Source organism: Drosophila persimilis, unplaced genomic scaffold (genome assembly GCF_003286085.1).
Source record: "Drosophila persimilis strain 14011-0111.01,24,50 unplaced genomic scaffold, DperRS2 tig00000002-arrow-pilon, whole genome shotgun sequence".
NCBI classification, from domain to species: domain Eukaryota; kingdom Metazoa; phylum Arthropoda; class Insecta; order Diptera; family Drosophilidae; genus Drosophila; species Drosophila persimilis.
The window spans coordinates 18,901,977-18,913,729 of record NW_020825289.1 but is presented as its reverse complement, the minus strand read 5'-3'; the positions used below and the strand labels follow the sequence as shown (position 1 = coordinate 18,913,729).

General features: G+C 42.9%; 4 protein-coding genes across 4 annotated transcripts; 2 read left to right on the top strand and 2 right to left on the bottom strand.

Moving 5' to 3' along the window:
- Window positions 1-528: 528 nt before the first annotated feature.
- LOC6592516 (activating transcription factor 7-interacting protein 1) lies at window positions 529-8,621 on the bottom strand. Its single transcript, XM_002017638.2, has 5 exons — window positions 8,443-8,621; window positions 5,047-5,198; window positions 1,985-4,985; window positions 1,483-1,925; window positions 529-1,423 (listed from the first exon to the last, which is right to left on the bottom strand). Exons 2-5 carry the CDS (start codon window positions 5,147-5,149, stop codon window positions 975-977), a joined length of 3,996 nt encoding a protein of 1,331 aa, XP_002017674.2. The 5' UTR covers window positions 5,150-5,198; window positions 8,443-8,621; the 3' UTR covers window positions 529-974.
- A 454-nt stretch (window positions 8,622-9,075) lies between these two features.
- LOC6592517 (transmembrane protein 223) lies at window positions 9,076-9,921 on the top strand. The gene is made up of 2 exons (XM_002017639.2): window positions 9,076-9,493; window positions 9,553-9,921. The coding sequence occupies exons 1-2, from the start codon at window positions 9,091-9,093 to the stop codon at window positions 9,843-9,845; spliced, it is 696 nt and encodes a 231-aa protein (XP_002017675.1). The 5' UTR covers window positions 9,076-9,090; the 3' UTR covers window positions 9,846-9,921.
- Window positions 9,861-10,222, bottom strand: LOC6592518 (H/ACA ribonucleoprotein complex subunit 3). The gene is made up of 2 exons (XM_002017640.2): window positions 10,138-10,222; window positions 9,861-10,074 (listed from the first exon to the last, which is right to left on the bottom strand). Exons 1-2 carry the CDS (start codon window positions 10,189-10,191, stop codon window positions 9,934-9,936), a joined length of 195 nt encoding a protein of 64 aa, XP_002017676.1. The 5' UTR covers window positions 10,192-10,222; the 3' UTR covers window positions 9,861-9,933.
- Window positions 10,223-10,693: 471 nt separating this feature from the next.
- Window positions 10,694-11,690, top strand: LOC6592519 (crossover junction endonuclease EME1). Its single transcript, XM_002017641.2, has one exon. The coding sequence runs from the start codon at window positions 10,694-10,696 to the stop codon at window positions 11,621-11,623; it is 930 nt and encodes a 309-aa protein (XP_002017677.1). The 3' UTR covers window positions 11,624-11,690.
- The last annotated feature ends 63 nt before the right edge of the window (window positions 11,691-11,753 follow it).

Sequence of the window (11,753 nt, the reverse complement as noted above, 5' to 3'; positions counted from 1 at the left end):
ATGCGTGTGCACCCACGCATGATTTACAATATGTTTCCTCAAGGGAAACAGAAATATGTAGATGCGAAACACGAGTATGCATTAAAATAGTGAATTACAATGAAATAAGAATAACAATCACATATTTGTTTTTGTGTCTTAAACAACACAAACAATTGCGCCATGAGCTGAACGTGATGCCACCGGATGCCGACTGCATAAACACCGGAGCCGAGGACCCTGGTTCCTCTTGTATTCGTTGTAGGTTAGACTACAAAATATGTACATATATGGTTTATATGTACGTATATACAAGGAAAAAGGTCCAAAACTATTTTACTCGAAAGTATTTATTTATGCTGAATACATACGTATGTATAGTATATGGAAAGTGCAGGCTGTAGCCTGTTCAAATCACCAACAAAATATGTACAAATGGAAAACGTAAGCAGAGACGTGCCCTAAACGCCGAATCAGTTTTGAAAAACAAAAACAAAACAAAATACCTTTGTGTAATATCAATATTTTTCGATACAAACATAAAACGTATCTGAAGTTCTTTGCTCGATCGAAGTTTTGCTCTTTTAGTATTTATTCAATGTTTGTATTTCAATGTAATATTTCATGTAAGTTTAGAACTTGTTTATCGGGAACAACTGAATTAAATAAAATCATGAATATACAATTTAAAAAAAAAACCTTAGGCCGGCCTTATGGCAAGATAAACGTTATCCAAAAAACGGAATTTCCTCGGGATGGGATTTGAGTAGTTAATTATCGTTTTACACGACGGTTAAATTGTATCTTGACATTGAGAAATGGGCGCTTAAATATGAGCTAATTATTCAGGCTAATTTTAACATCATCGGATGGGCCCGATGCAGATATAAATGTGGGAATTACAATTTTAAAAGAAGCTGAAATGCCACTATAAATAAATTAAATTACAATGTAACTATGGACTATGGGCAAACAAAAAAAATATATGATCCCGATTACGACCAGGTTTTGGGTACGCTGAACGATCCGAAGCGCTGATGAGCGTCCACGCCACGCACAGCGAAATAGTAGCGTTGGTTCTCTTGAAACTGGTTGAGCGTAACGGCCATGGGCAACAGCATGGCTTTGACATCGCCCACGTGCCTCCAGGAGTCGGTGCTGGGCTCATGTAGTGTCTCTTGGTACGCAAAAATCTGATACGTTACGCATTCGGCATATTTACTACTCGCATCCTCCAAATTCCAGGAGATGACAATGCCTGTATCCATCAGGCTGATGCGTATGAGAGGCCGCGACGGCGGAAGTTTCCAGGCGGGATTGAAGGGCTGTGCAGGCGATGATGGCAGCGGCGCTGGATGCGAGTACCTTAATCGAGTGGCGGCAGGCGGCGTATTCTCCGAACGTATCTGCATCGTCACGTTCGATCCAAGGGAATGGCGCTGACCTGGTGAAGACGTCAAAGCGAGTCAGCCAACGATCGTGGAATCAATTAAATGCACTCACCTCCACCATTATTGGTGACTATTTGTCTGGCATTGGCTCTCGGCATTTGCAGGGGCGACAATCTCACAGCATTTCCACTAGCAAGTGTACGAGATGATCCCGAGGCTCTTGTCTCAGACACTGTTGCCCCCAGAGAATTCCTCTTCACGGCCATGTTGGATGATTGCCGTGAATGTGTGTGGCCCTCTGCAGCATTAGCTGAAGCCGCCATAGCTGCCGCAGCATCGTCTTCATCTGTGAGATCAATTACGGCCTTCTCTTTCGGCTTGGCCGTAGCCAGGTTGGGTTGGCCATAATTGACGGCACTGCCGCCTGGTCCTCCACTGCTGGTTGAGGAAATGGGTACAGAAACCATACTAGCTCCCTTAGGACCCATTGAGCGCACTTTTGTTGCACATTTTGGCCCCTGCTTGCCCGACTTGGGACCAGGAACAGGGCGGGTTCTGCGAGGAATTAGAAGAGCATATATTACAGGAGCAAACTTGGTAATCGAATGACTTACGCTTGATATTGTTGCTTTTGGGTTGTGTATGGACCTCTGTTCCGCATTGCAGCCGCCGATGCAGTGCTTCCTGTGTGCTTTGAGGCATGCATAGGCCTTTGAGGTCCAGGGGCAGAGGTCTGTAAGCGACTTATTGTGGTCTGGTTGTTGACCTGGGCTGCTGGTAATACATTTCCTGGCACAGGTCGCTGTGGGGTAATCTTCTGCATGCATCCCCTGCGTACAGGAGGCGCAGCAGTAGAGGCAGTCGAGGCAGGAGTCTGATTGTAGGAAACGGAGGAGCGTTGCGGTGGCAGTTGCTGCTGCTGGTTCTGCTTTTGATGTTGTTGTTGTTGTTGTTGCTGCTGTTGCTGCTGCTGCGCATTGGAAGTCGCGACCGAGCTAGCTGCCCGCATCGACTGCAACGGCGCACGCATAGGAGCTGTGCTCGCCTTTGAAGTACTGCTACTAGGAGGCGCCAACATGCTGCCCGCAGCAAGTGCCTGATCTACAGCACTGGGTGCTGCACTCGGCTTCATGACCTTAAAAGGAATGCCTACTTGCAGTCCAACAGCTCGTGTAATTCTTACCGGTGCCGTGAAATGTGCATTTTTGGTCTCCAGATCCTTCAGCACCCGCTTGTGCACCGTGTCCAGGTCGAGGTACTGTTTGGATACTTCGGCTATCCTGCGACGATAGATGGCAAGTGTGTTCTCATACTTGTCCAGCCGGCAGCAGATATCCGCGAGCTCGCTTTTCACCATTATACCCTCAACGACCTTCTGGAGGACGAATTCTTCCAGATCATGGCGGGTCATGTTGTCAAAGCTCTTGCGAAAGTTCTTAAGGAACTCAAGGCGCAGAGGTTTAACGTCTATTTTGCGCTCTGGCTCTGGTTTCAGCTGCAATTTAAGCTCCTTTTGTTCCTTTGTATTTACTGGTTCTTCCTTATTAACCAACTCGCAATCCACCTCTTTGTCCTGTACATCCAAATCAATTTGAAGTGTGCCATCATTAGAGCTACTTGAATCGAAATCATCAGTCCTGAGCTTCTTACTGGGAATGCCTTCCTCTCCTTCCTTTTCCGCGGGGCTGGCGTCTAAGGAATCGTGGCTACGCTTGGCAACAGTGGAAATGGGTCCGGTCTCGCTGCCATCGGTGGACAGTCGAGACTGCTTTGGCTCCGCATCCACATCTGCATCAGCTTTCGTCTCTGACTCCACATCAGAATGGGATTTCTCCACGGTGCTAGCCTCCACATTGTTCGGCTCAACTGGTTCGACAGCTTCAGCGGGACACAACAGATTGCTGCTCGAGTTGCTGTCCCCGTCTTCCGTGGCAGTGGTCTTTATATTATTGTGTGGTTTCAGCTTCTGCTTCTCGAACTGATCGCATGCATTGTCGGAATTGTCCGCTTGAAGTTCTTTGCTTTCAGTGGACTCTATTGGTATGTCATCTGGAGTGGGGCAGGAGGACTTCTTTTCGCAATCCTGGGTTCCCTTATCTTGGGGTTTCTTTGGAGGTAGCTCCTCCTCTTCGTCCTCGGATACCAAAACGATGTCGTTTTCCATATTGTTAGTCACATCTGATTTAATTTCCTTTCCCTTCGCAGGATCTTCTGGATCCTTGGGATTTTCAATAGGTTCAAAGAAGATGACTTCGTCATCCGAGTCTGCATCTTTGAAAGCTCCTTCAGGGGATTTTTTCCCCTTGTACAATTCCAATTCCATGCCCTTCCCATCAGACAATGTCTTGGGTGGGATCTCTAGTTCGCTATCTGTAACCCCATTAGTCGTTGGCTCCTTTTTATTTTCACTAGTTGTGTCTTCCTTTGCATTCTTTGCCACCTTTTCCGCCTCTTTGACAGCATCTTTGAGGGTTTCTCCTGTTACTTCCACTGCGATCACACCAGTGGTACTCGTGGTATCCATTGTTTCCTCCGTCTGAGCTTTATCTTTTGGCTTCTGGGTATCTTCTGAAGCAGCTATCTTTTTGTCTGCTACGTCAGTGTCCATTGGCTCAAATGAGTTGGTATTTTCTAGGATCTCCTTGGCCTTATCTTCAGTAATCTCATCTTCAACCTTTTTCTGATCTTCAGCTAGATCGGCAACTGTTTCTTTGTTATCTGTTAGGTCGTTCTCGCAAACAATACACTCCTCCGAAGAATCTAAATCGATGACTGGTACAGTTGAGGGATCCTTACCAGGGGTCTTATCTTTGAGAATTTCCTCATCTGAGGAAATGTCATCTAGAGCATAAGTGGGACTTTCACGAGAAATGACTTTATCCTCGGAAGCCTCAGCGGTTTTCTCGTCGGATGTCTGCGATTTCTTCAAGTCCTGGGAACTGGTGGCATCAAAATCATCTGAACTCGTTATGTTATCCAGAGCATCCAGAAAAATATCATCCGTGGATTGGCTTAGCTTTTCCTTGATCTCGGCTGCAGAACTATCTCCATTGGTTTTCTCCCCAGGTTTTTTCACATGTGATGCTTCTTCTTTAATTTCCTCCCCTGTCTCGGAATCTTCTTTGTTGTCTACCACTTTTTCCACATAGCTTTCAGCTTCAGCGGAGTGCTTGGGCTCTTCAATATCCTCCTTTGCTTTCACGGAAGATTCAATCTCTTTCGCACTATTTTCAGCTTCAGTTTTCTCCGATTCGCGCGTCACGCTGCTTTCACCCGCTCCGGCTTTTTTGCCTTCTTCTTTTGTGTCAGCTGTGTTTTCCTTTTCGACCACAGGGTTGCTTTCCTTTTCCTTATCGCAATCGTCTGCTGGCTCTTCGACGAATGCCGCCTTCGAATCTGGCACAGCTTCTGGGTTAGAAACTGAAGAATCCTTGGGACAATCCACAATTGAACTGATTTTATCCAGCAACGCGTCCAAGTCATTTCCAGCGTTTCGTTTTTCTTTCAAGCCCTCTGTTGTCTTGAGACAGGCGATTGCTATTGTTTCGTCGCCATTAGTCACTTCATTGAAATCTTCGTCATCCCTGGACGATCGTCCCGATCCATTACCGATTTCTGTAACAATTTATGGCATAAAAAAGATTCGTTTTTTTATTTTTATTTTATTTTCACTTACCACTGGGGCTGTTATTATCAATGAGTTCCTCGGGGATTGCTCCCATGATTGCGCCTTCTTTTGAGAGTTCTTCTAATTCCACGTTCTGACTTACTTCCATCATTTTATTATGGTGTTTATTTTTTTATTTTTTGTGGTTGCAAAGCATTGAACTGTTAAACAATTTAAGAAAAGGAATGTCAGCAACTGAGAACCGGATCAAACGTGCAATGGTTTACCAAAGGAATGATTCCTCGTAAATTAAAAACCTTAAAGCATTAAAAGCTTTGAGGGAAAAGCTTGTGCGAGCTTTGCGAACTTTCGGCTTGATTGGTGCAAAGGTCAAGAATTGGGTTTACAAAGCATGTCTCATGTCTTCCAAAGTTAGGCCTACTAACGTCCAAGGGACAAACCCTGGAACACCCATCCAGCCCGGGGAAGACCCGCCATATTTCGGCGAGACAAGGCGGCTAAGGGATTTTTAATTATTGTTTTTTTATCTCCTAATAATAGATAGTAACACTATCTAAACCACTGATCCCAAAAATCGAAACTCCAAACCAGAAATATAACTCAAGACCACCAGCTTTCTGCCTGACGCTTTGCGCTATTTCGGTTTCGGTGTGTATCTATCAAACAAAACCATGTGTTGTTGTTGCTTGTTCCGAGCGGTCGGTCGTCGTTCGCTTGTCGGCGAACGCGAGCGCAACAACAACACAACGAAGTGATTGCAGCAGAAAGAAACAAAGCAAAGCAAGGGAAACGGCGTGCAAAAAGAAGAGAAAGAAAGCTAAAAGAAACTGGAGGAAAGGCGAAACATGCACAATGTGTGGGACGGGACGGGACGTAAAGGAAAAATTTTTCAGAATCGTCGCTATAATAATAACAAAAGTGAGGTTATGTTATGTCAGAAAACTGTGCCTGCACATTATATATTTGCATTTGTATCGAATTATTGTTTGAGGTTACTTACTTATTATAAGAAAACTTGGACGGCTTGAATTGTTTTGCTTGGTATTTTATTATTTGAGTTTAACTACACTTGAAGAAATCGAAATGACTTGGAGTTCTCGCCGAGTTCACGGCAGCACTGAAACACAGTGCCGTACCGAACGTCAAACCAGCTGACGACGAGCGCAAAGAGAGAATAGTTTCGGCTGAAAGCGGCGAGAGAGGAAGAGAGCACGTACAGCAGTATGGTGGTCGGTGGTCTAGGGAAAGAGGGCGTGTCAAAGTGGGACGATAAGACACGATAGTAATTCTACAATGGAAATCACTTTAACATCCATCTTAAAGCCCTTACGCTTATTTCCAGCCGTACATAATGTATGTACATATGTCGATGTCTGTGCTGATTTTGTAGGGCAGCAAAGAACTCTGGCCACAGTTGCACCTTAAAATGTCCTAGAGTCTACAGCACCTCGCAGACGATGTTTTACGGGTTTCGCCATAGCAAGTTGGCAGTCTCGTTCATGACGTCGTTGACCCACTGGATGGTCGTACGGGGTAAGGGTAAGGGTAAGGGGGTTTTTAAATTGACCAGGGATCTTCGTTGGTTGACGAGTCAACCCCGCACCGTTTTGATAACAGCGCAAAGAAAAAGCAAACGTAAAATAATGGCAAAGGTAGCGCCGCGTTTTTACAAACAGATGCGCTTGAGTGTGTGCGAGTGGGAGGGTAAAATGTGAGAATAGTCTGCGAGAGCGGGACGACCGTATGATTTGGTGATTGAAATGTAAGGGGGGAGCGTAAATTAAATAAATATATTTAGTATTTGTTTTAGTTCCGAATTCAAAGATTATTAAACACTAAATACCAATTACCAGGGAAAAAATTAAAAAGTATACAAACATACATACATATGTACATAGCTTTGTTTGTAAAACTAGCCGTCATAATAGAAAAGTGGGAGGGGTGGGGTGGGGTTGCGTTGGGTTGGTGTTATGAAAATAATGTCTGCCGAATATAAAATTTAACGTTAAGACTTGGAATCTAGGGTTTTTAATGCAGTTAGGACCATGTCAGGATACCGGTTTAGAATAGAGTTGAAGAGTGAGCGAGATGGAATGAGAGCGAGAGAGTAAGGTGAAGAGCGTACGAGAGAATAAGAGAATACATTCATATATGCAGCTATATGTATGTATGTATGCATGTAGATATAATTGAATAAAGTTCGCGTAGCGCCGAACACAAAACGACAAAATTGTTGTTGGAACGAACCGAAAGATACAGCAGCAGAGTGGAAAAGCAACTTCCCAGACCAACGAAAAAACAAATTGTTGCGAGGATAGCCATATTTTCTTGTGGAATCTTGTAACTCTAACTCTATGTGGAAAGTTGGTCCTACCAGGGGAGTTGGATGCGTATGATCCCATTCCTATTCCCTAACAATATGAGAATATCCCGTTCTCCTCGAATAGTATTTGATTTACTCATACATAAGTGTTTGCACAAGCAAACAGATACTAACATAGATAAATGTATCTTTGCATCTTTGCATATAACGAAAAAAGCTAAACTGGACAATTGGCTTTAAAAATCGGAATTTCATCTATGGCTCGGTCTCGACCCTCTTGGGCGTTATGTTCATTATATCTGTTTCGCTCACACTCACGATTACGCCCGCTTAAGCAATTGTGTGTGTGTGAGCTCGTGTGTATATCAGAATGTCTGTGTGTGTGTATGCAATTTTGCAACGCGTTCACATTCTTTTTAGGTTACGTATCGATTTTGGTACAAAGTGAGGTTAGGTTGAAAAATATCTACGTTCCCGAAAATTCTAGAGATCTGAGGACATGCATGTAATCTTCATAGCATTCTTTATAAGGATCTAAGATAACATTGCCAAAGCGCGAAAAATAAAACTCAACCAAACTAGCATCAGCCAAAAGTAAAAGCAAAAGGGGAACATTTTTATTCATCTATTAAACATATTAATGTTTGCATGGTTGCCAGGTCTGCAACTCTGGTTGTGGAATATTAAATAGAATGGAAAATCATATACGTTTATATGTAAATATATAATTGTGACCATATTGTGGAGCAGGGTTGTCACCTGCAATAGGTCAGACAGCTCAACAGATATATATGTGCTTAATGGCTATTGTTAAGCTGTTGGGAACAGGTGCTTATGCCAAGGGCACATGTCGATTTTTCAACATAATCGTTAGAAAAGATAGATCTGATTTGATACTATATACATATCAACATATCCAAAACGAAACTGCCTGACAACTCTGAAACACACAAACAAATGATTTGGGAATGGTGACGACAAACGAAACAATCCAAATTGGATCACACAAAGTGTAATTCCAATAAACCAGCAAATTAGTAGCTTATATTCTAGAGCCAATACTGGTACACAAGTTAAAACAACTTTAAAATATAATAGTCTCAAGAAAAATGAGCACTTACCTTCTTAGACGCGATAAACGTGTTTATTAACTGGATTATAGTTGTTATAAGGCAAATTTTACGATGACCCAAGCTTTCTCAGGTTGATATTCAATAGTTTAAGTCTCGTTAACAGTTTTTTTAACAGATTTGTTTACAAATCCGCAAGGAATCCGCGTCCCGATAGCCGATGCCGCTTCTCGCTGGAACAGTGACCAAATCGGAGTAGCAACAACAAAAGAGTAAGAAAAGAACCAGTTCAACCATTACTAGATCCAAAGTACTTTCACCTTATCCGAAACAAAACATCTGTTCGCTTCTAGGGGTGGAAAAGTACCAACAAAAGGAACCATTTTTACTAAGCGAAGTAATAGACAATGCAAGAAACTCAATTCTGATCAATCAGTGAAAGTATGACGAACATGTTTTTTTTTTGGAGCTATGAATGTTGACTTTATAATCGCCAATTACACATGATATATAATAAAACGAATCAGTATTTAAAATCGATAGTTCACTCGGCTCGCGTAGACACCAACCACTGCTGCCACCCCTGAAGCTCTGGTATGAAACAAGTTCCGGTTCGTTCGCATGAAAACATAAACATCTGTTTGTAGGTTATTTTGTTTTATAATAAATGCCAATCAAATCCCAGAAATATCAATTAAAATGAGTAATCTCATAAACTTTGCCCTAAGAAAGGGTGCAAGTTTTTTGACACGACACAGCCTGCCATGTTTTCGACTAACAGTTCCGTATGTGGTTAACAAAACGCCGGTTTCTGGCGCAATTAAAAACTATTCGACTCGAGCTGCGCCGTTTGATGTGAGCACAAGCGTACCAAAGGACTTAATCCTGTTTAAATATGAGAATCCAAAGTTCTACAAGATGCTGAACTTTTTCGGAATCTGCCAATTTGTGTTCTGGACCTATCTTTCCCATTTTGCGTTTACAACGCTGAAGGATGCGCCAGTGGTGGAGAAGCCAGGAGAGGAGCTGAAGTGGTTTCAGCGCATAAATCTTGGCGACAACAAGTACAGGAACGGCATCACTGCTTGCTGCTTTTTGATTGGTTCGTATTTGGAATTGATGGTGTGGTTCGAAGCAAATTATGTCTTTATAAATTTATAGGATACGGAATTCTGTTTGCGGTTTGGATGTTCACACTTCGTTCCGTGCGCTTTCTCATCCTGCGCAAGGGCGGTCAGAGCATCTCCTTTGTTACCTATGGACCCTTTAACAGGAACCGTATCATGACTGTCCCACTTAAATGCATCTCAGCGCAAGAGTCCCGTGAAATGGCCAGGGTACAACTGCCAATCAAGGTGAAGGACAGGACACTTTACTACGTGCTCGATATGCGTGGAGAATTTCGTAATCCCCAACTGTTTGACTACACGGCGGGGTTAAAGCGACGTATTTAAAAGCGATTTGTTTAGTTCATTGAAAATTTGTAAACTTATTATTTGTAAATACACATGTACCCTAATTAAAATTCAACTCTGCTCTGTCTTAGTACACGGGCTCAGGCTTCTGTGTGAGCAGCAGACTAAAGCGCTTCTTGATGGTAATGCGCTGGCGGGAGTACTTATCTTCCGGAGAGAAACGGGCTGGATGGGCCGACAAGGTCGGACGACCATCTTCGGTGCGTTTCTGCAATATCAACGAAACATATAAGTTTAACACACTAGAAAAGCTGGAGAACTTTTCATTTACCTTCAAAGTGTACACGCGGTTGCCGCTTTCGTTGATGGTGTACATGAGATACATTTTGGTGAGAAAATTCAATAAATTTCGCAGTAAATAAAAAAAACACGTGCGTGCTTTGTAGTTTTTATCGGACTTATCGATAAAATATCGACCCACAGAAATATACCAAAATATACCGTCTCATTTCAAAAATATACCGTAAATATACTTTCTATATACCGTTGAAAATGAAATTTAATAGAAATAAATGTCGAAACAAACAACAATAAATACCGAAAAGTAAAAGTCTCACCCGCAGAAATATACCGTCTCACTTTCAAAATATATCGTAAATATACCGATGAAAATAGAAAATAAGCCCGCTTAAACTTCCTTTATTTAAACAAGATAAAAACTTGAGTTAAATCGCGAAAAAAATGCGTATAAACGTAATACAGTGCCAATTAACAACGGCAGGTGACAATTACTCGCACGTGACAAAACAATCGCAATGAAGTTGCGTATCGATGATAACTATCGTTTTCCAAATCTGGCTTAAAATGGCGCAAATTGTTTGTAAAAAATGTCGAGTAAATTAGACAAGTTAAAAAAGCAAGTGATACGGGAGCAACAAAAGCGAATCAAACCAGGAGAATGCCAGAAATATGTGCGTATGGTTATAGACGCTGGTTTCTTGGACATTCCGGTTGGACAGGAGCTTTTGCAGCAAATAAACTCCGCCGATCTGAAGTATGAAATTCGCAGGTTGCCCATCAAAAACTGCATCATCTGGGAGCGCAGTATTGGCCAGCACACAATAGTTTCAGGAAGTAGCGGTTCTGGCCTGGACGAAGCCTGGAAAATGGAGAACCACGTCCTCCACTGGATAACCGAAGCAAATTTGCATCACTCTCAGAAGGATCAAAGAGCCTGCCTGGGCCACAAGTTGCAGGTTGCATTTCCCGACTGCCAATATACGGTGGCGTTGCCGAAACTGCGCCACAGTAAGCACAGGTCGGGTAGTCAGGATCCGAGTGGATTGATCGAGCTCCAACTGCTGCAGCAACTTCACGTTGAGCAGCTGGCAAGTCCTGAGAGCCAAGAGCTGTTGTGCCTGCTCCGACGCTATACAAAGGCAATTGCCGAAGCCCCGTTTAAAAAGCAACGCGATGAATCTTTGGGGTTCTTCAAGAAGTACTTGGCCAACGACAAGAAGCAGTGCGTCCGCGTCGAGCAGGGCAATGGCTATGGACGTCTATGGCAGCAGCATCTAAATCGGTTGCCGCTGGTCACGCTCGAGGTGGCCGAATCCATCATATCTCAATATCCCTGTCCCAAGAAACTGTTGGACCACTTTTCCAATGATCCTACGGCTGTGCAGTCCCTAGCTGATTTAAAGATCAAGCGCTGTAATGGACCACAGCCCCTTCACACCGAACGACGCATAGGGAACGTACTCAGCAACAAACTTTACACTTTGTACAATTCAAGGGATCCCAATACTCTGATTTAGTTTTAGAATCTTCTCGTGTATTCGGCTGGTATCTTATGTACAATTAGAGTAAATATTACAAGTAAGATCTAAATATTTTACATTATTCCTCTGGTCGTATATAGTATATGTATATTTAAAAATCACAATA